This window comes from Phalacrocorax carbo, chromosome 9 (assembly GCF_963921805.1).
Source record: "Phalacrocorax carbo chromosome 9, bPhaCar2.1, whole genome shotgun sequence".
Classification (NCBI taxonomy): domain Eukaryota; kingdom Metazoa; phylum Chordata; class Aves; order Suliformes; family Phalacrocoracidae; genus Phalacrocorax; species Phalacrocorax carbo.
Genome location: NC_087521.1, coordinates 11,361,880 through 11,385,160, shown reverse-complemented (window position 1 = coordinate 11,385,160; position 23,281 = coordinate 11,361,880). Strand labels below are relative to the sequence as shown.

General features: G+C 37.2%; 1 protein-coding gene across 14 annotated transcripts in view; it reads right to left on the bottom strand.

Annotated features, from left to right (window-relative positions):
• The window catches only part of MIPOL1 (mirror-image polydactyly 1), a 202,072-nt gene that overhangs the window by 84,672 nt on the left and 94,119 nt on the right, over positions 1–23,281 (bottom strand). For all 14 annotated transcript variants that reach the window (XM_064460309.1, XM_064460298.1, XM_064460299.1 and 11 more), the window contains one exon: positions 18,756–18,863. In XM_064460309.1, coding sequence (XP_064316379.1) covers positions 18,756–18,863 — 108 coding nt within the window. The remainder of the gene's footprint in view (positions 1–18,755; positions 18,864–23,281) is intronic.

Sequence of the window (23,281 nt, the reverse complement as noted above, 5' to 3'; positions counted from 1 at the left end):
CAAAGCTGATTCAGATTAATATCCTCCAGATTTTCTAGTCGAATCACTGAAAAAGAGAGTTGTTAAAACTCCCCTCTTTTCTGAGCATCTTTCCTCACAGTTAGTTGAGAGCATGCTGTGTGTTCTGCAGAGGAGCTTCATCAGAGCATGTACCTGTACCACATTTCCTACCCCTTGGGAAAGCCATGGGAAGGTGACTGCTGTGCTGTGTATCACAAAGGAAGATCATTTTGGTACAATTTCTCAGTTTATTAGAGGTGTCCGATCTGGAGGGGACTGACGTTCCCAGTTTGCTCTGTCAAGTCATCATGTTAGACCAACAGTATTAAAGTAATTGTGCTCCAGTTAGGCTACGTACCTTGGTTAAGGGGTTTCATGTTGTTCATCCCCATACGCTGACCTTTAATCTGTCTATAAAGCTCACAATTCTAAAAAGAAATCAGTCTAAGGGAGAAATCACCTCTGTTCCTGTATCAGCACTGTATTTCTTTTCCCCCTGCTTCCAGAAAACAAAACCTGACCTATACTGAGTGATCCATAAAGAAAACCAAACATAATTATGAGGCAGGCATATTTTTATAAACAGGAATGTCAGGCATGACATCTGGAGTAGAAGGTGGAAGCAAGGTTTTCTTAAAAAGGCAAAAAAGTTTCTAAGACGTGAACAAATTTTAAAGGTAATAGTAAATAGATTTGGGGCAGTAGTAAAAAATATGCCTCTCATCAGCTGAATATCTGAAATACTCACCCACAAACGATTTTAAAATTTCTAAGCAAGCAGTGAAAACATGTGGTATGTGGTATCTCAGCTTGTCTTTTTTTTTTTTCTTTTTTTTTTTTTTTTAAATCAGCAACAAAACGTTCAATCTCCATTACCCAGTTTTCAAGAGAGTTCTATTTTACACCTAACTTAACTCTATAACTTTGCAGGACAAAGTATTTATGTGATAAAATGCAAGCTAGCACATTACAGAAAGTTAATACACATCTGAAACTAGGATTTTAAGAAGCAAAACTCTACTTAGAATGGAGCTGTAAGATGAGGATTTTTTTTTCAGGGAGGGTGGCTGGGGAGGGTTGTGCCTTTTTTTGGCGGGGGTGTTGTGGTTTTTCTTTTTTTTAAATTGGAGTATTGGTACACTTTTCCAAATATTAGAATGAAATACCACTTTGCAACAAAAATACCAATTTTAGTCATTATTATTTACCACTAAAAAACCCTACAAACCGACACTAAGGTGATTTTATTTTTGCTAGAAAAAAAGTAGCAAAGATAAAAATATAGCTTAATAGATTAGGGAAAAAAAATACAGGTGCTATCCGATAGACTATAAAATTTTTGAAAAGTTCCAAATGTTTTCAGCTAGGCACAAAAATACTGTTAATGATTAGCTGCATAACAGGAGATTTATCTCTGTCTTCCCCCCTCCCCGCCTTTTATTTTTTTTGTGTGTGTGTGTGTGTGTTGCAAAGGCAACACAGCCATACTGCAGGTCTGTCTGTGCCATTCTTAGGCCACTTTCAGGCCGATTGAGAAAAGCTGGAAAGTAAACACAGGTGTTTTAAAACTGGAGCCGCTGTCATGGACAACCACAAACACCCTTAACTCTGATGTGGCAACGCCTCCTTCCCGCCCTCTCTTTTTTTAAAGCATTGCCCACAAAGAACATGTCAAATGTTTCACCTTTCACCACCTCAAAATAACTTAGAGCTTATAGCATTGTTTGGCAAATCTCAAGCAGAGAGATCATTTTTTCATTCCTTTTCAGATGTAGCCAACTCCAAATCAGTCACATAAAATAAAGAGCCATTCTATTTCTAATTGTTTTTATTTTCAGTGTCCACTGAAATACCTGCAAGCACCATGTTTCAAATTGAACATTTCCTTCCTCAAATGTAATTCAGACTCCTTTTTTTCATGATTCAGGTTCAACTAAAAAGACAGTGAGGGGATTTTGCAATAACTAAACAGGAGATTTAATCCAGTGGATAAATAAAAAAAAAATAACAAAAAAAAAAAAGCCACAAATCCCCCAAACCAGAAGAATAAACCTTCAGTTTTTGATTATTGTGCAAGAATACGTACAAAACCAAAAAAGTACTTGCTTGTAAATGAGCTGTTCCAGGAAACAGCATATCCTGTTTAACAGCCATGAAGTACTGACTAGTTACAGAAAAAGTATGGAAAGCAAAAGCAGAACAAATCCCCGGAAATTATGTAGTCACTCTTCACTTAGGCAGTTGATGTGCAGGGGGAAAAAACCAAAAGTAATCTACCAACAAAAGTGAAACAGCTGCTGACTTACAATTTAGTTCTGAAAAAATGGTAAACTAAAGAGAGATGGTTACACTTGGACTGACACTAACAGCCCCAGCAACACTCCTCGCCCCAAAATGCAGAACTGGTACATAATCTAAATATCAAAATCTAGATCCAACAAATAATCATGAAATTTTCTTATTCAAAGTGGCACGACCCTCACATCTATACCAACAGTGAATGTATTGCAAATATACAACATTGCTGAAAAGACAACATGTCAAAATCAGGTCGTATTGTAAAGGATGATTTTTCCCGTCAGTCTCAGCCTTTAGATTCCAGAATGGTTTTCTTTTTGACGTAGACGCTTACACACCCCGTTTCAAAAACCAGACACCAGACTTACTGTGTGTCCTGTGCTCCAACTTAAACAAACACAAACGACTTCATAAGATAGACAGCACTCATGCATACATTTATTTATGTTAGGACACAAGCGGGACTTTTCTTTTTTCCAGATTTTGTCCAGTGTGGTAAAGAGACAGTATTATTTATCAAAGGATTGGTCTGAACAGCCCTGAGCCTCCTCAACCCCTATTAACTTCACTGGACGTCCAAAATAGTTCACAATCTCATGAAACAAGGCCTCAAGAGCCGACTTGCAAAATTGAACTCTACATAAAAATCAGTCATTGTTATTTCTTTTAGGCCATTTTATCTTGTCTTTGACAAAAATTACGAACTATATTGTATACTTTTATATTAAAAGTCTAACCAATAATACATACAAAGCTTTACTGAACATAGGCACGAGAACGCACAACTGTAATGAATGTAAAGCATCGAACTTCTGCCACCAGCCAGTGTCACTCATGGTGCTGTGCATTACCTAACAAACGCTTAAAGGAAATCACACACACAAGCGCACTTATCAACCTATGTAAGTTAATATTGCAATAAAAGTCATAAAGAGCAAGCATATTCACTGTTTTGCCTCATTTGTTACTATTTCTGGCCTCTGCAATAAGCTCACAACTTGAAAATCATATACCATTGAGACTACTACACATAATGGACAAATTAGAACAATATTGTATATAAATTAGCCTGTTCATTGGTTTGCATTAGAAACACTTTTCTGCTAAAACAGGAAGGATTTATGCTTGGCTATAATACAAAGCAATAGAGTATAATCTGATCCATTAAAAAAAAAGTGCACTAGTACGCTAATGGAGAAAACCATTAAACATTCTGATAGCAACAATTCAGAGACAGCTGAAGAAAAAGGAGAGAAAAGCTTGTTGAAATAACCCCATTTAAGTGCAAAAATTTCACCCCATACAAAGATGCAGCAATAACTGTTATTCACCTGCAGGTCCATCTGTGAAGTGTCAGAAAGTATGTTTTAATCTAACAAACTGAGTTAGGGGAACTTTATCAAACCACTAGCTACCATTAAACAGCAATGATTGATTTATTCCTCAGCACTACAGTGACCTCCTGGCCAAAAGCTAATTTCTCATTCCTCCAGTCTTTTGTATTCAAAGTTATTACGGTCACAAAGGGAGCTGATTTTTGAAGCAAGAAACTTGCATCCACATTTTGAGAGATAAGGGGTGCTTTCAGCTGCACCTAACTTCAAGAGAAGTTGTGGACACTCAGCTTTGGGCATTTATTATTTGATGCAACTCTGGAGAACAACTTGGTTTTTCCTATATGTCTTAAAGAATTGTCAGGAGATATACAGTAAAACTGTAAAAAATACTAATAAGCTTTAACTGTGAAAAATGAGTTTTACTCAATGAAACAAATTGGGAAGCTGATTTTACCTTTTAAGAAACGGGGAAAAATCCCCATAACAAACATACTGAAAACTAATCCCTAAAGTTTTACTCAGATGAATAATAGGTACTCACAGAAGTAGCCTCCCGTGTGAGGCTTACTGGATTAGGCCCCAGTTTGTGAAAATGTTGTTTCTGGACTCAGACCTGCTATTCTAAGTTTCAGGCTGGAACAAAGTTTTCAAAGTGGAGCTCTTGAGTCCTGAAGATAGGGGTCAGAAGGGAAAAAACGCAAGGGTGTGAAATACACTGTTGCTGCTGCAACGTCAACCCTGCTTGGTAATTTTTCTCAAATTACCAAAGAAAGGAAATATGAAGTCTGATGTCAATTTCTTCAAACATACACACATCTCAGCAAGACTGCGAGTCTTTTTCTCCTGAAGAATAACTGAAAAAACAAAAATATGAGAAGCAGACATTCCTTTGTGAGGACAAAGTTAATAAAACATTTTATTTGGGAAGTAGACATGATACAATTGGAGTTTGAAGGTGCACTTAGCTCTGTTCTAATATTTTAAATTTGACAACACTTGTCAAAAGATGTTAAAAATTGTTTTGTGGTCCAACAAGTCACTGAGCAAGAATAATTTTTAAGCAGCTTTTCTTTTTGTTTCAGTTAAAATTAAAATCTATTCTGTGTAATCCTTGGAGTCAATCTGTAATTAAGGGGATTTGAAGAGAGACCACGCACTGCATTAATGATAAAATTTAATATCTGTTTTAATACTCTAACATAAGAAAAAAACCCTAAGCAACATACAAAAAAAGCAATCATCTCCCTATTTTGTGTGAATGCAGCATATATACACCATTACTACGTCTAGCAGCAATGCTGTATTTGATGTCAGCTTTTTGTTTATAGACCAAATGTTTCAGGATTTAGTATCTACAGAGCTTAAAACTGCATCTGCTTGAAAGTTGGCACCCAGATTTAATAGGCTAGATAAACAGATTTTATTTTATCTAGTTTGGAAAACGTGTGTTTTTGTTGTTACTGTTGTATAGCAATTCCAAAAGGAAGGAGCTATCAGCAGCATTTCCAAGGTTTCAGTCACTCTCCTCCCAGTCACTCAGCCACTCTCTCTCCCAACATCCAAGACAATTACAGCTCACCCATAAGAAAAGGGAGCAGATAACCAATTAAAACCAATTCATTTTATGTGAGATTCTTAAATGCATAGAAGTCTAATACAATACTAAAAAAAGGATAATGTTTGGTATGCTAAGTCTCTCCTTTAGACTACGTGCAAGGAAAAAGTTTGAAATCTATGGCTCTTCAAAATGCAGCTAGGTGACACCAACTAGTGTATTCAAATCATTTACTCAGTTGTTTAATAGTGGAGCAAACACAGTTCCATTTTAAAACTAAAAACGTGTACTAAATAGTTTCATCCTTTCAGAAGATGGGATGAAGGATTAAAGTCGCAGGGCAATGAGGTATTTTATGATTAGTTCATTTTTTCCCCTCAGTAAGATGCATGATTAAAGTAGATGTGCTCTTAATGAGGTTTTGGGTGGAAAGGTTTTGAAGGGATACAATGTTTTTCACTGAGAAAGGGTAATAGATTCTTTTAATGGACATCAAAGATTTTTTCCTGTGAAAACACCTTCTGGCCTGAGGTCTTCTGAAAGAACTAGCAAAGCATTGATATATTCTTACCAGATCTCGTTGTATCATGTAAGATACCTAGTTTATGAAAACAAATTTGAACAGAATTTCCTCTGATCTCTGAATCTTGTCATAACAGCCTAAATGCGTGTATAACACCTTAAGGCTTCACAGATTTGGGACCTAGTCCCATTAAAATTTAAGTGTGTGTGGAACTCACAAGCTTCGAGATGAAAGCAAGAAAGGCTTCATTTCTTCTCAAAATTTAGAACCTATAACAGTAATTATTCATGGCAGCAGGACTGCTCCCCAACAGTCACTGCTACATATACGCACAGAATCTGGCCTAATCTACAGGATTAGCTTCTGTGTTTGGAAGGCTGGTCTAAACGATCCTTCTAATGATAAAAATAGTTTAAATAGTACTGATTTTTTAAAAATAATTTCTCTCAGTCTTTCAAAATGTGCGGCCAAGATATTTGTAAAGAAAGAACTCTATGAGAAAGTAACACCACCACCATCTTAATAACCGCTCCAGTATAGCAGGTATTTCTTTAATAAACAAACGAGCATTTCAGTAATGATCTTGACTGTGATCCATAAGGAAATGGCATATTTATGAAACTGTATAGAATCTGAATATGTCCAGTAAAACTGTGAAAGATGACATCTGTTCTTCAGTGGAGAATCAATTCTGGAGATGGAAAATCCAGTATCAACCAACACAGTTCAGAAAATTAAGTCCCAGAAGGTTTCTTTATATATTGAATCTAACTGCAAAATGACATTTGGGTCTCTGAGTTTAATTTTAAATTGCAAATTCAGCTGCTTAGCAGCTTAACACAACCACCAATACACATTAATACCATGTTCAGGCAATGTGATATACACTTATTTACTTTACACAACAGCATTTGTTACTCCAGCTTCCTATCCAAAGTTCAAAGACAGCTCTCTTCTAATTTCTCCTTTTCATTGCCTTTTTTTTCTTTGTAAGATATATTTACCTTACCAGTAAGGAAGGCTGAATTTTGGAAGTAACAACACAGCTGACAATTTTGGAGGCACAAGAAATTGAATTTTTAATTGCAAACGTATTTTACAGGAGAAATCAGACCTTTTTTGAGAGTTTTCAGTGAATAATTTATATTTTTGTGCAAGTGCAATGAGCAATTTTGATTCAGCTACATGACAGAGCTATGCATGCAGTGTTTCTAAATATGAAGAAAAACCTAATATATGTTGATTTGAAGTCCTAACGCATTGATATACTTCTGCTGATGTGAAGCTTACTTTATACCTTTGAAGTCTTCAAATAATAAAAAACAAGGCTATGTATTTCATAAGCTAGAATTCTATCTGTGCTTGTGTTAATCATTAAAGATAATACTAATACTTTCTGAATAGGTGGTACACCAGTGTGCCTTTCACAGGTTTTTTATGGTTAAGGTCTGGCAACTCAGAATTACTGAATTATCAAATTTACTACTTGACCCCTAACGTATAGCTTACTATTCTAAAGCTTATTCCTAGAGAAAAGCCAAACTCCAGCTGCCAGTCCATAATCTCATGAGAAAAGCTGTGGAGATCTACTGGAAGGCAGGTGAGGAATATTTTACTTCATAAAGCCCATTTGCATAGAAGAAAAATAAAAAGATCAAAATAAATCCAAATCCATTTGTTCCTCCTGCTCTTCAAGCATTCTCCTAATGACCTGTATACTGCCAGGGTAGAAACACACACCTGCTGCACACAAGGAGTGCATCTCTTCTCCTTAGCGACCTGAATATGTGAACAGCAGAGTCCACTTTTCCTTGACACCTCTGCATGGCCACACACATGGAAGTCAAATCAGGATTTTGCTCTTATTTACAGGGAAAAGAAAGGTCAAAAGCCTCTCAGTGATCTAGGAGCACAAGTGCCCTGATATCAGATATGTGCCTCTGCACCAGACCAAATAAATAGATGGGAATTGAAAAGGACAGGCAAAATGAGTCCTGACTCCTCTGAGCAAATGATGGCTAAGCACTGAGCTGCACTTTCTGGACATGGGCTTGCTCTTTTGACTTCATCTCATTCTAAAACCTGAAGTTTCTCACCTGGGAACAGAATAGGAAAGACTTTCAGATTACAGTAAAAAGATAAATAAGAGCAAACATGTACCACCTTGAGGCTTCTGAATCAAGGCTAGTTTGCAACCTTACAACCATACTAAGACCTAATGTTTCACTGTCTCTAGCATCTGTCACCCTTCTACCATGAACCATACTTCATATGATCACTTGCATGCAAAATGCTAGGAAAGGGTTCTCCAATTCCGAACAGAAATTTGGATAAACTTAAACATACAAAGACCAAATATTCCTTTTTAGTAAATACCTAAAATTCTGAAATATTTTTATTGATCCTTTATCCTATCCCTGGTTTCCTCTGTCCAAGATCTAAAGTAGATTCTATCAATTCCGAGAGGCGTTTCAGATAAGGAGGTCATGGATGGGTCAGAGCAAGACCTTTGCTATTTAATGACCCTGTAAGCTCGCCTTTTGCACAAGAGCTTAGGTTACTACCTTTTATATGTTTTATTGTAGGACAAATAACTGACATGTCATCATGTACTCAGGCTCAAGATTTTGTTTACAGTTGCGGCTCAAACAAGAGAGGATAATTTTCCTATGCAGCAAAAAAAAATGAAAGGTGCACGGTAAGACACTGGAAAATGACTGAAAATTAAGATTTACCACTTTTTCTGCATGTACAAATAGCAGATTTCATATGGAGAAAGAAACAAGATTTAGGAAATAAAAAATAATACATGTCACTCCTCCTCCTCTTCATTCATTAAATCTGATATCCTGTCTCCAGCAACATTTAATCCTTCGTACTTCTGAGAAAGGAAAAACTTAACTTGGCCAAATATTTTTGGTACTTCCTTTGTTTTATTATGTTACAATGCTGATAGATACTTTAAAAACTATGCCAGTGAAGTTGAGGGATATTATTAATAGATATTATAGATATTATTAATAGAAATTATAGATATTATTAATAGAAACTAATGCTAAGGGCTTCCATAAACATTGCAGAAAACAGATAAAATTTTAGGTACAAAATAGCTTCAGATTTAGAATCTCTTGACTAAGTTCGGAAATATGTTTTACAGTATCAGCAATTGGCAAGTGAGGGAGGGAGCCCTAGTTTTCTCATAGTAAGTTTGATACAGTAGGGTTCATGATTGTTTTACAATTAGATTAACATATGCCCTTCATTCCCGATTCATGTAATCCTGAAATGAAGCTCCATACTAGTGGAAGAGTAAAAGAATCTTTTTTTTTTTATAGCAGCAATAGGACACCTCTGCAGATGTTACAAAGGTTCATAGTAGCACTGCTATTGATGTGTTGTTGGGCAGAAGGAAGGAAAAATGAACCTATGACTGGGGTGATAAACTATACCATTGGAGATGGCAATGAAGCTTATAATTACAATTAAATAGCTTTTGTTTTTATAAGAACTCACCTTTCCATATAAGTAGCTTTTCTAACATGATTGTGGTTTCTACAGCACATTTTGCTTACGTATCAGATTCTGTGATTCTAACTTAAAAGATGCTGATGAATTTCAGTGTATTTTAGAACACACCTATTTTGTATCACTGGTTTAAGGCATGGGTGTCACCTCTATGAAGATAAGCAGTGAAAGACCAGGTAGCAGACAGCTTTCTATCTGACCACAGGATGCCTGCATAGTTTGTTCCACCTTCTACAACTTCAGAACGTTTGTTTGTTTCAGGTTATGTATTTCTAGAATACATATATCTGAGATCTGCCCCAGGCCCATGAACTATTCCAGTTTTGAGGTCCTTTAACAGAGTTTAGACAAAAACCTAAAAATGCTGCAGAACACTTAGAAATTAAACAAAGCGTCCTTGAAACTGGAAGGCCAAGTGGCAGCATCACTGAGCAAGGAAGGAACTTGCAGAAAGTCACCCAGATGGCTGTCAAACTGATCAACCACATAAAGGGGAATCTATCTTGTTAGAAGGAAAAACAGGTGCATGAAAGTGCAAAGTATTTGTAAAATGCTAAGTTAACATATTATGTGCAAATGCACAACTAAAGAGTGGTTAAATGAAAAACATGGATGAGTGGGCCTTGTCAACATGAAGTTCATGGTCACAGAAGCCTATTACCATGAAAGAGATGATTCTTTGCATATCAAGGGTGAGTATGTGGAAGCAGCCTAGATGACTGTGAGAATGATAATTCAGATTTAGAATAACCTGAAACCAAAATATTGCATTCCAAGAATATGCTGTGTTTATCAGAAACAATGCTTCTGCTAATCAGAAGTAGTAACACTCACTGACCTCATGGGAACACAATTTCCATCTATGAAATGGAAACCAAAAAAAAAAAGACTCAGTCAAAAGGTTTGAATGACCACATCATCCCCAATGACAAAGGGATGTTTATAGTATATACAAACAGTTTGTTGATGTTTAAGATTGTCAAGAGTAACCTGGTGCCAAGAGAAATCTGAAGGCTGTCAAATAAAAAGCAACAGACCTCCAAGAAATTTTTAGTGGAGCAGGTGAAAGCTGACATCAAACATAAAGTGTGAATGAGTAATGAATTCCTTAATGCTTAGAACTGAATCAAAGTTCAATAAATATATCTGCTTTGGTTAAGAGACATTCAGCATCTGTTAATAGGAGAGAAGGAAGACTTAACACTCCTCGGGCAAGGTGAACAAACTTTTAGCCAAAACGCTGTTTGCTCAGTCTATCAAGACACATCCAGTACCATTCTTGTGCAGATGTTTACATGCAATATGAAGCATGCTAAAATTCCTTAAGACATACAGTGCTCTAGACAAGCATAATTAATTACACAGATACAACTGTTCTCAGGATCCTTTTTGGGACAAATGTTGTTTTGCCAATAAATGTTCATCTCATCTATCTCTCATCCGTCTGTTACTTAGCTTTGAAACAAGTCTGAAAGACTTGAGGTCACAGTAAGTAAGACACACCACTGCTTAGTCTTCTTTCATTTGAACAGAGCCTAAGAAATCCTGAGTAGCTGCTGTGCAGAGAACACTGTACACACAGGGCTGCCATGCCAGACAGTGCTGTCAGTGAAAGGACAGCCTTACAGATACAGGAATGTGGCATGGCCAGCGCAACTGAGGAAGCAAAGACAAGATCTTGGGTACGCCTATTTGCTTCCTTCAATTTGAAAACAAATTGAATAAGCTACCAAAAATCCTTAGGAAAGCTTTGCACTCCCTGCAGGTACCAAGAGATCCCATTTTCTTATGATCAGAGGAATAGTTGTATTTCAATAGGCTTGAACGAGTTCAAAATTCTGGCCTGCAGGGATGCCCCAGTGAACCAAGAACAGCACAAACGTCCCTGCCACCTATCTACACAGCCACTTAACAACATCACAAGCTGACCACTGAAAATTGTGCAAGTACTAACATTACCAAACATCATTTCTCTTCAACTCCCAGGTAGATATTTCATATAAATCACATTTATCAGACTCTGGAAGCCTGTGCTTCTAAAGGTACTCTGGACAACTTCACTTTCAGTGAAGGACAAGTGTCTCATAATTTATTTCTCATGTTTTCCGTCAGGGGAAAACATTGTTATATTTTCTTATGGCACATATAAGCAATTATATTAATTTTCAACTCCCTAAACAAATTAAGATATTCTTGGTCAACGAATACAGATGTCTTATCAGTACTAAAATGTTAATTACCAGATGGGAGGACACTGTCACTAAGAATGTAGTTGTTGTTCGTGAACAACTATTCTGTCAGCCTGGATGGCTACAAAAAACAATTAACAAAACTGACCATGGAAAATGATACTAGTAGATCAAATTTCTGAACTTAGCTTTTTGACTCATGGTCAAATACATGTGCTACATTTGTTCACTTCCTGCCTACAGGGATGCACGTAAGCAAACTGTTACACTCCTAAACGTATGACAGCAGATGAAGGAGAAATGTCTGGCTGAGGATCTCTGGACCTGAACTGGCCAGAGGACCAGGATATGACATCTGGCTCAAAGCAGCAATTGGGTCCAAGGAAACTTCAAATGACTGCTTTAAAGATCACTCAACCAGTGCTCACATTTTTTCCACTGGGATTGAGGGGGAATGTTGGTCATTGTAGGAGTATATGAGTTATTTTCTCCCTCTCCATACATATAGATAACTGGCTTACACTGATATCCTCTGAGGTATACAGTACTATTTAATAACACCAGCCGTAAAGTGACTAATCATGTTTCTAGCATGGATAAGAGCTGAATAGACTTGGGTCTAACCTTAGTTAGACCACCCTTTAAGACCTTGTGATTAAGTGGTTTTGGGTGCAGCACAAGCAAAAGCTCTGTTCGCTGCAGTTAAGACTGTATCTACTCTGTATCTACTCTGATAAAGTGTTTAGGAAGCAGCAACTGAAGAAAAATGTTTGTGCATTCTTATCCACATCCAGATTGTCAGCAGCATATTCCAAGTTTTATCAGGTCTTTTATTTCTACCTCCACCATGTACTTAAAAAAGCAATTTAAACATTTAAACTTCAGCAAACTTCCACTCTAAAAATTAATAGTGATCTCGTGTGCTTTATAACAAGTTTTACTGACATGGTAGCAAACTTGTCTCTCACATTGCCCAGGCATTTAAATGAGGACACATACTCTTTCAGGGTAGCTACTGGAGAATGAAATGAACTCATCGTGGCTTTCTACAATGTGAACTGGACAACTCTTGTGAAAGCAGAAGAGACGCAGTGCCCTTCTTGGAGAAGAAACTGAACTACAGGAACGGCTCTTGCACTCAGTTAGAGATTGCAGCTTACTTTGATAAATCCTCTAGTATTTTATCCTCATGTAAGTTATTGGAAGAATAGCACGAAGAACCTTTCAGGATTAGTTGTAACAATACATTATTTGCTGGAGATAACATCCAAGAAGCCTGTTAACTATTCCCATTGCTCCTGAAACGTTGCTGTAGTATCAGAAAAATACAGATCATAAGTAAATGAAAGGACACAGTGTATCTCCTCACACTGAGCAGCAGATCTGCAATTTAATCCTCCTCCCATTCTATTTCCAATATGAAACTGGCATCCCAGTCTCCAAACATACCTACAAATTAATTTGCAAATGTGATAGCAGTATGTGATGTCCAAAGTGGAAAGCATGATTGCTTAGGGTTAACTCCAGAGCGAGCTCTCAAGCTGAGCTTTCATAGGTTAATGTTCTGTTAGATACAGAGGGAACAGTGCATACTGGCCAGAGAAATTCATAGCAAAATGTGAGAGAAATGGGTGGATTGTCCAACGTATGAATATATTGCTGAATTACTTCACTAAAAAAACACCCAACCACTCTGAATTAAACACAGTATTTTAAAGCACCTTTTACCAAACAACATCACCATACCAACAAAGTAGATCAATAGCAAGTCTTAAACTCTTTGCAGAGTAATGTCTAGTTACGCTGTAGCTAGAAATTGGAGAAAGGTGCAACACCCACTTCACCAGGGGATAACATGGCTCCTGAACTGTTAGCTATAAAACGTTGGTAATCAGGAGCCAGTTTCTATCACTCACACAGCACTGCAGTTAGCAACAGTACAACAGTCGAAACAGCTGAAGTTGGCAGAGTGGTATTCTGGATGTGGCTGGGCCTTACTTATGTTCTAGGTTTCCAATAAATCAACCTGATCTCTGTTGCCTCATGTAAAACGATTATAAAGTACTGAAAGGCTTTTCTCTAAGAGTTTTCTAGGATGCAATGAATAACTATAATAAAATGTAAAAACTGTATGCTGAACTGGAATTTTAATAGAAGAGATGACACTGGAATTTTCAGTTTCCCACTTCTGATTCAGGCAAGTTTCCCTGGATTACAGAGCATTTCAAAAGCATGTGGCTCTGTCAGAAATGAATCAGAGACTTCAAAGGCATAAACCAGCTCTAAACTCATTAAAATGAAGCTCTGAAACTTCAGCTCTAAACATAAAAACATTGTTAGAATTAGTTTTTGCAGATAAGGGCCAGGGCCACAGTTACAATCTACTGAAAGAAGTACTTTATTCCATAGTCAATATTATATGCCTAAATAGCATGAATACTCCATGCTTTTCAATAGTAGCACACATTTTAAACTTCATGTTAAAGCTTTTCTTATTTTTTTTTAGCTCTTATGACATCAGATTCTCCTGGGATTGTGCTTTTCATGGACAATACATTGACTAGTCAGCTGGATTTGTTTTTGTGGTTGGCATTGTCAAGCAGATACGGAAAAATGGTTTCTACTGTAAGAATCTGGAAATTCTGGGAATCAAAACAGAGCTCAATACAATTTATGACAGGCATCAGAGATTACTTAGATTAAGTCTTCTAGAGTGGCTTTGCCACAGGCATCATCACTGGAACAATTACCAAACTTATATGCATGGTGGATTTCCTGCCTTTGACACAATTCTTATGTGCCAGCAGAAAGCAGATGACATCAGCTACAATTGCTTTACGACACTACTGTAGATGAATTTCTGACAGCTTGTTCAGGTCACTTTCTTGCTTCTGACTCTAAATTTATTATGTTCTTAATAAAACCAAGGAAGCATGTAGCATGAATTCTACAGAAAATCACAACTAAAAAGACTGATTAGTCAGAAAAACATAACAAAACAAGCCGGTCATAACCAAAGATTAACATCTTAACAGCTCTGAAGGCGATTAATAACCTTTACAAGCTCTAATGACATCATACTTGGATGCAGTAAACTCACTCAATCACTAAAGGGCACCTGATTTGTCCATCATCATGAAACAGCCTTCCTCTCCATTTTGGGAGTTTGGCTTGGAAGTAAAATTAGTATGTCCCTCTGGTCTTTAAAGCAGATTAATAGCTGCTTTAAGAAGAATGTACCACCTAATTAAAAATTAGAAAGTAAATCAGGCCTGAGAAAAAAAAAAGCCATCTCTTCCTATGTTTCATTCAAATCCAGTTAAACATTTTCCATGAATTTTCATAATAAGTTATTTGTTTCACAAAACTTACTTCCTATTCTCCTTCAACTGAGTAAAGAGGATATTCACACTGGCAAAATCTTTATTTTTCTTTAGAAAAATGTATTTCTTAAAATTCTGCATTTCAAAACTATACACTACAAAGCTAACAACATTAAAATGATCCACAACAATATTGGAATACTAATGAAAAAACAGCACTTCTTCAACTTTTCTATGTTTAATTGAATCAGCTATTTCAGTCTATTGTGGGAATACATTTATCAGAATCAGTAGAGACTAAATGTTAACTATGAAGGCCAAGCACAAATGAATAATCTTATGTATAGACCCTGACACATTAGAACTGTAAAGCACTCTGCAGATCTTATTTTATGAAAATGTACTAAGAGCACAAATGTATAGGCCCTTAGGAAGCAATTATCCCTAAAAGATTTAGCTATAATTCAATCTGAATTATTATAAGAGATTTAAAAAAAATGGTTTCACGAAGTGGTGGATTATTTTGCTTTAACTATGGAAATAGGGGCCCACATGCTTCTCTGAATGACCTGCATGCAGTTGTGGGCATTCAATTAATTCAATCCCCTATGACCAGTAAGAATATTACAAAAATTAGGAGTACCAGTTTGGCATTGTGCAACTGAATGGCCCGCATCACTATAAGGAATGTTATATGCAATACATATATTAAATGCAGAAATTTGACATCACATACTACTAATATGCATGACAGAGATTAGTTAAGAAGAGCTATCTTACCAAAGATGTGCAGATGTTATATTGCACAATAAGATGAAATGGCACAGTATAGGTCTACACAGAGTGCCTTATGTGCCATATGTTTGATTTGTCACATGATGCTCAGGTGTGCTATGGGACCTAAAAGTGTAAAAAGAAAAGTATGCAAGAGTGCTTACATCATCTTTGTGATTTCCAGATCCTGGATCTGGCCAATTTACTGCCACCACACCTCTCCCACAGTTACAATCTGTCGCTCTGCTGCTTTGCCTCACTCAGGAGTCTATGGGCTGCTACTGCCTCGGAGAAGGGTGGCGGTAGCCTGTGAGCTAATATAACTAAAAGTAAAGCTGAAAGCTTGCAGCTTATCTTACCAATTAGACCATACCATCAGCAGAATGAAATAGGCTTCTTGTGGATTGGTCTTACACTTCTTTCCTTCTAAGCAACTCAGTACTGTGAGATGATTTTACGAAGTAAGAAAGAAATGATACCCACTGGGTTTTGTTGTTAAGTGTACTTCAGGACCCCATAGAGGGAGCGATCCCATCTTTTATCACAAACTTTTACACCATCCTTAATCTAGCTGATCCCAGTTACTGTATTTTTATCCAGTTAAGATCGCACGTATGCTTACACCACATCTGATGTTTACACTTCAATTACTACCTGAAGAAAATCTAAAGCATGTCAAACTCCTCAGCTGCCACCTGTCACCAGAATACATCTTTTGCCAAACTGAATCAGGCAACAGTAATTAAGTTTATGAGAGTAGGTAAAATTAAAGATTTTTTAAAAAACCCAAAACCAAAAAACCCCTCAACTTTCTTAACAGAAACTGTTCTTGATAGACACAGAAGGAATATCTGGACTCCTTCTGCAGGACAGGTGTTTACATCTGAATTAATAGCACATAGCACAGTTCCCAGTTTGCACATGGAGGTGATTAAAGTAAATGTAGATCTCTGGATCATGGTGAAAGAAGAACAGTTGTGTTGATATTTAACCCTGCACCACAGAGACAAGTGGCCTGTCCTATTTCTCTGAAAATGGCCAGATGACCAGAGGATGATCTGCAGTGGAGAGGAGACAGGAGGGGATTCTTGGGTCTGTATATGCACTCTGCCTGTAGCACTCAAGATAGCTGCTGAGCCCATATAAGAGGCAGGAGACAGCAGCTAAGAACAAAAGGGTTTCACACGGGAGGTGGGTGCCAAGACCCCACAGCACGTTACCTGTCAGGGAGCTCCAGCTGGATATTCCTGCAGCTGGTAGCTCTGCCGCTGACAGCAGCAGGAGCGCCCCGGTTAGCCATAGCCAGGCCCAGAGCACCGGTCAAACCCACTTCTAAAGGAGTCGGTGACATGACTTTCATCCCTACCAGCCAGTCCATATTTTCTAGGCTGTAGCTACACTAAAAAGGGGTGATAAGCTTTTCACTTACATGGGTGCTTAGGTCAGGATGACTGTTCATATGCTGTAGATCAAAGCTACCTACTATTGTGAATATTTCACAGGGGTGTTTTAAAGTTTTCAAGGTCAAGAATTCAACTTGACCCATCAGCCTTTTAAAAAGTACTCTCATGGACCTGTCCTCACTGTAGGCAATGGTAATGTGAACTGAGAGATACTCTAGAGAGATACAGTACTAAAAAAAGTTCAACTTTACCAAAAATTGAAAAGCATTCCTTTTTTCCTCCCCAGACCGTCATCTCTAAAAGACTACAACCAATTAACCTCTAACTTTGAAAAATCAAAAAATGCCTGTGACAGCCAGAAATTAAATTCTTTAAAGATTAGGTGCTGGGAGAGCAATATCAGGCTTAGAATGAAATCCTGGTAACATTATGAACTATTAAGTCACTTCTCGCTCTGAAAATATAATTATTCTGTAAGCATTATGCCAGGCAATATTAAATGTAAAAAGTATAGTTTCAATAAAAACATTTCTGTTTTCTAACAGAAAGACTCAGTGCATAATGTTTCCACTGACACCAAAAAAACCAGTCAGCGTACAATTAATGAAAAACAATGCTATGCTCAATAAGTAGCATGCTTGGCAAGCACTAACTTTTAGTGACACCAGATTCAAAACAATACTATTATTGTGGTCAGAAACAGCCCATAATGCTTACCGTCTCTATTTGTAGTCATCTGAGGATGGACTTACTTCAGTATTGCACACCTGATTTTGTAATATTCACCACAGATTCTAAAGGCAATTATAAACCCATGGAACATACAGCATTTGTGTGGCACACAGCCTCTCTCCATTTATTCATTATATATTCATTATACTTTTTTTTTTTAAATGAGAAATGTCAAACTACACAAGGATTTACCTTAATTCATATACTTTGCATCGGTCAAGTTGTTGCATGAATAGTATTTCCCAAATATAAAAAAATTCATATGAAAAAGGAGGCAGAGGAAAATCTGCCTATAAATGAGATACATTTGGATCTTACTGCCTAATCAAACAAAACAAGAAAATAATATCCACAGAGTAACTTCTGTATTTATATTGTCTCTCCACTACCCATAAAAGAGATTTTTAAGAATATAGTGGTTGAATAGGTGTGCATGATGCTTGCACATCTTACCTGGCATGGTCTCTTTTTCTGGCTAGCGGTGACATTGCCTGTTATGTAGCTATCAATTCCACTGACGTTACAATTTCCCTTTCTCAAAGCAGCAATAACCTGTCACTTTACACTGTCCTTTCTCTGACCCTCTCCCGCCTCTCTGCTCATTTTTATTCGTATTGACAAGACTTATTATTCCTCCTCCCAATTCCAACTAGCTTCCCTTTTGCAAATAGTAGTATCAACTATGTGGTCACTAGTAGTATAGGTCAACAATGTTATTAATATAGCACACACTGCTGGGAGCAGATCAAACAGCCATGCTTTAAAATATTAGTTTTGCAAAGGTACCACGAGGCAAATAGTTGCAGTTTTGTTCATGTTATAAAATGTAATATTGCAAGGACAGACCCCAAGAATTTAGCATTAATTACCAGCCCAATAGTTTGGAGGATACGTTATTTTTTTCTTGTTGTTTTCATACACAAAATAAAATAAAACCATAACAGAAGGGTGCTGTATCTCTGTTTAAAGAAGGGGTTGTTGGCAAACACCACAGCTCACTTCTGCCGAAATGTACACAACTGATATATGCAGCCCAGAAAGCTGGCACCAGGGGCTTACAACCTTAATTTGCCTGCAAGAAGAAATGGAGATTTACCTTCAGAGCACGTTCTTGATTGTTTTCAGCAGTCAGATGTCTCGTGTTGTTTGCTGAAGTCTGGTTCTGCTCTTTCAGATGATGAAGCTCTTGCTCCAGCCGTTTGCACTGCAACGAGGAAAGAATCCCATTAAGTAGAGGAGAGTGGGCATATTTTTTTCAACACGCCAAATGAATTAACGTAAATAACCCCATCACCATTTCTGCAGTAGTGAAAGCATCAGACAAAAGCAAGTTACATTCCAAGAGCAGTACTAGAGCTACATTTTTTAAATGTGCATAATTATTCAGTTTCTTCCTGGTCCAACTGTATGCCAAAAAAGGCTAAGTTTAGTATCAGATAAAGACATTTTGCAGAATGTTTTAAAAAGTCTTAAAAATGCCAGATTGAATTTCTGTTCCTAGTTATGCCAATACAAGGTCAGATTTTGGCTTTTATGTATTAAGTAAGCGGTTATAAAGGAAGCGATACATGCTTTTTGGAAAGTAGGCAAATGAAAGACCCTCCTCCCAAATCCAGGACCTAGCCGTTTATTAGAAAATACACATATAATTTTTACACTTTTATTTTTCACACTAAGAGATAACTCTATTTCCCAAATACACACCACATCTCGAAAGAAGTTTCAAGATTATTTCGTTTAAATATTTAACTTAATGACAAAGAACGAAAAATTTAACATTTGCTACTGTGTGCATATGCACTTATACTGGCTGCCGTCAGCCAAACGTCTATTAAAGATTACAGATCTGCAAACTGTGAGCTAAATTTTATTTCACTGTTTTTCACGGTAACCATAAGAGGTCTTGCCCAGTTACCTTGGTTTGAAAGAGTAATTAGTTGTCAGCAGACAGTTCATTGTCTTGTGAAAAAACCCATTTTACAAAAAATAGCAAAACAAATGAGACAAAGTACCAGGAAGATGTAGGGGAACAACTGTTAGAACTAGGGAAAAACACAATATTAGCAGGAACATTTTAAAACAGTATATTACAAGCAAGTGGTTTGGATATCACCACCAAAAACCAAAGCTGATAGGCTCTGTTGGAACAAAAGACAATTGATAAGAATTATTTTACTAAATACTTTCTAGTAAACACCAGTAAGAAAGGAATGAAAATTGTGAATTAATGCCCACGTAAGCACTGCTGTCTCAAATGAATGACCTGGAAACATCAGTCTCTTGTGCTACCTTAGTGACTGGAAGACACAGAACTGAGCTTCCCATCAAGTGTGTACAACCTACTCCTGAGCAACCCAGTACGTGGAACAATGAAGCACGGCTCACATCAACTCTAAAAAAAGAAAAATTTTGAAACAGAGTGCTGTAGGACTGCAAAAATTATAACTAAGGTCTAAGTAAAATAAAGAGTACTAGAGGATCTCGAGACAGAAATTTTACAGACATACCAATACATATTAAACACAAAATAAGTCCTTAACAATGTACTGCACATCAGGTATCCAGCATAGTACATAAACTCAAATGAGTCATTCCAATATTTGAATAAGTTTTAAATAACTGTAGGTGTCCAACAGTACTATTAAAAAAATTCAGTTCACATATCTGTTGTTGTATTTCATTACTTCTGTTAGAAATTTGGGCTCATTTCTAATATGATTACTTATTTTAAAGGCAGCAAATTTCTGGCCTAGTACATTTTCTCAGTGTCTGTTGCATAGCTCAATGCAGTTTCATTTTTGTTGCAAGAAAAAGACACTTTCCCATAAGCAGAAAAATATAGAAAAAATGTTAAGATACATTTGATGGCAAATGTTTTACAGACTTGAGACATTTAATGTCTGTGTTTATCTCACACACACAATCACACATGACAGAATCACAGCTGTAATTCTTCTTCCATGTCCAGCATGAAAATTGTGTCTGCAGACACAAAGGTCCTAATAAAACTACTGAAGAACTAAATCCAGATTATACAGTTTTCTTCTCTAGCAGCTTTTTTTCCCTCTAGCATACATGAGCTAAACACCATTTAAAAAAATACGATCAATCTACTACTTCAGGCAATGCTATGACACTTTGCACCATGTAAGATCAGCAGGCCTCTCACTTTTCTGCTTTGCCACCATTCCTCTTCAAAACATTATTTTGTAATTTCCAATTTGACAACAGCGCAGGTTTCTTACAGTAAATATTATTAAAAAGGCCAAATTCTCAATCTCCCTTTAAAACATGAATTTATATTCATGCTATTCTCTTGATTCCAAAAGAGAAATGAAAATACTCTAAGAGCAAAACCTAGCTACAGGACCTTGATGTACGAGGCAGGTTGCACAACTAAGGGCATGGGTGCAATTTATTCTGCTCTCCACTCCTGGGAAGCCAGAACAGTGAAACAAACAGCAGCAGTGGGACTCTAATATCATGCAGCATATAGAGCACATACAATAAAGATGCAACACAAGTAACATAAAATGGATGGACCTCCCTATCAAGTCAACCTTGACATGATTACATTTACATCAATCTTGGTAGCATTTTTAAATTCATCTTTAATTCCATTTCCCCTAAAAATGCTGATACCTGAAAAAACCTAGGCATATTCAATCAGCACACTGCTTGAATCCATTTTGAGAGTATAATTGAAAGAAATGGTGATCTAATTTGACCTTTGCACATAAGTGTCTTAATATGTTGGAAACAATGCATTAACAGATGTTCTGAATTATCAATCAAAATGTATTTATAACTTGCTGCCTATGAAGTAAAATTTTTGATTATCCTGTTTGTGAAAGTACTATAGTAATACTCTTAAATGGTAAAACTCTGTATGTCTTACTAAAATTTTATACTCTACAACACTTCGATACCTGAACTACTTTTAAAACATTAAAATAGCATTCTAGAAGTAAGCACTCTTTTTTACAAGAACAAGAGCATATGAAATTTCTGTGTAATCTTGCTGTAAAGAAGTTTTAAAAATAGAATTTAAAACAATGCAGCCCTTCTATTCATTTGAGCCAACATTTTTTGAATTCTGTGTCATTGGTTGCTAGCTAGGTCCAGTAAAAATAGATGTTCTTTAAAAGAACATGTGTTTTTATTGGTTCACTCCAGGGCTCTGAAATGCCAACAGCTGCAAGTAAGAAACTCTATTTCCTTCTATAAACATATATAAAATACTTTTTGGAGCACAGTGAAGAGAGGATATCGTCCAATTCAGTACTGGCAAAAAGGAAATGTTGGATGTATCCTTTTAAGAAAGCTGAAAGCTAAAGGAAGTGTTTCATTTTAAATATTATAAATAAGAATGTCTAAATCCTGTTATCCCAAACTTGTGTAAATTCATACTTGGGAAACCTTCAGACAGAATCCTCTTAAAGTCAGAGACAAAATATTTTGTGCAACACATGTTGCCTAAACATCTGATCTGAGGTTTAATTGTGCACCTAAATGGAAGTCCCCATGTATTTAACACATTATGAAAGATGGGCTGTTAATTGAGAAAACTGCTTCTCACCTCAGATACTTTGAGAACACCATGGAATATGACAGCAATGTAGATGGATGTCAAAGAGAATATGCCTTGATCAGAATGCTAAGTAAAGGATATTAAAGCCTCACTGTCATGGTTTAACCCCAAGTGGCAACCAAGCCCCACACAGCGCTCACTCGCTCGCTCCCCCCTGGTGGGATGGGGGAGAGGTTCAGAAGGGTAAAAGTCCAAAAACTCATGGGTTGAGATAAAGACAGTTTAACAGGTAAAGCAAAAGCCGCGCACACAAGCAAAGCAAAACAAGGAATTCATTCACTCCTTCCCATGGGCAGGCAGGTGCTCAGCCATCTCCAGGAAAGCAGGGCTCCATCACGCGTAACGGTGACTTGGGAAGACAAACACCATCACTCTGAACTTCCTCCCTTCCTTCTTCTTCCCCCAGCTTTATGTACTGAGCATGACGTCATACGGCATGGGATATCCCTTGGGTCAGTTGGGGTCAGCTGTCCCCGCTGTGTCCCCTCCCAGCTCCTTGTGCACCCCCAGCCTCCTCACTGGTGGGGTGGGGTGGGGTGAGAGGCAGAAAAGGCCTTGACTCTGTGTGAGCACTGCTCAGCAGTAACAAAAACATCCCTGTGTTATCAACACTGCTCCCAGCACAAACCCAAAACACAGCCCTGTACTAGCTGCTATGAAGGAAATTAACTCTATCCCAGCAAAAACCAGCACACTCACAAATGGTAACATCATTTTATAAAGGTTTCACACAAACAATCCACCAAGAATTAGCTTCATTGTGTGGTCTACTGTGTGCATTTAGAGTTCCGTAGCCAGAGAGGCAATACTCAAGGTATAAAAAAAACCTCCAAAAAAACCAACCGGAAGAAGGTTTCCTCTCTTGTTTCAAACCCTCATGTTTGTTCTCTTTTCTGAATATATTTGCATCAGAAAGTCTCCTACTTTAGCTAGCCTCATTCAGACGATAACATACTTGTCAGACAACAACCTCTTTAAGCCTATTCCAAGCGTTCCTTGAGCAACCATCAGTGCCCACCTGTACAGTTCTT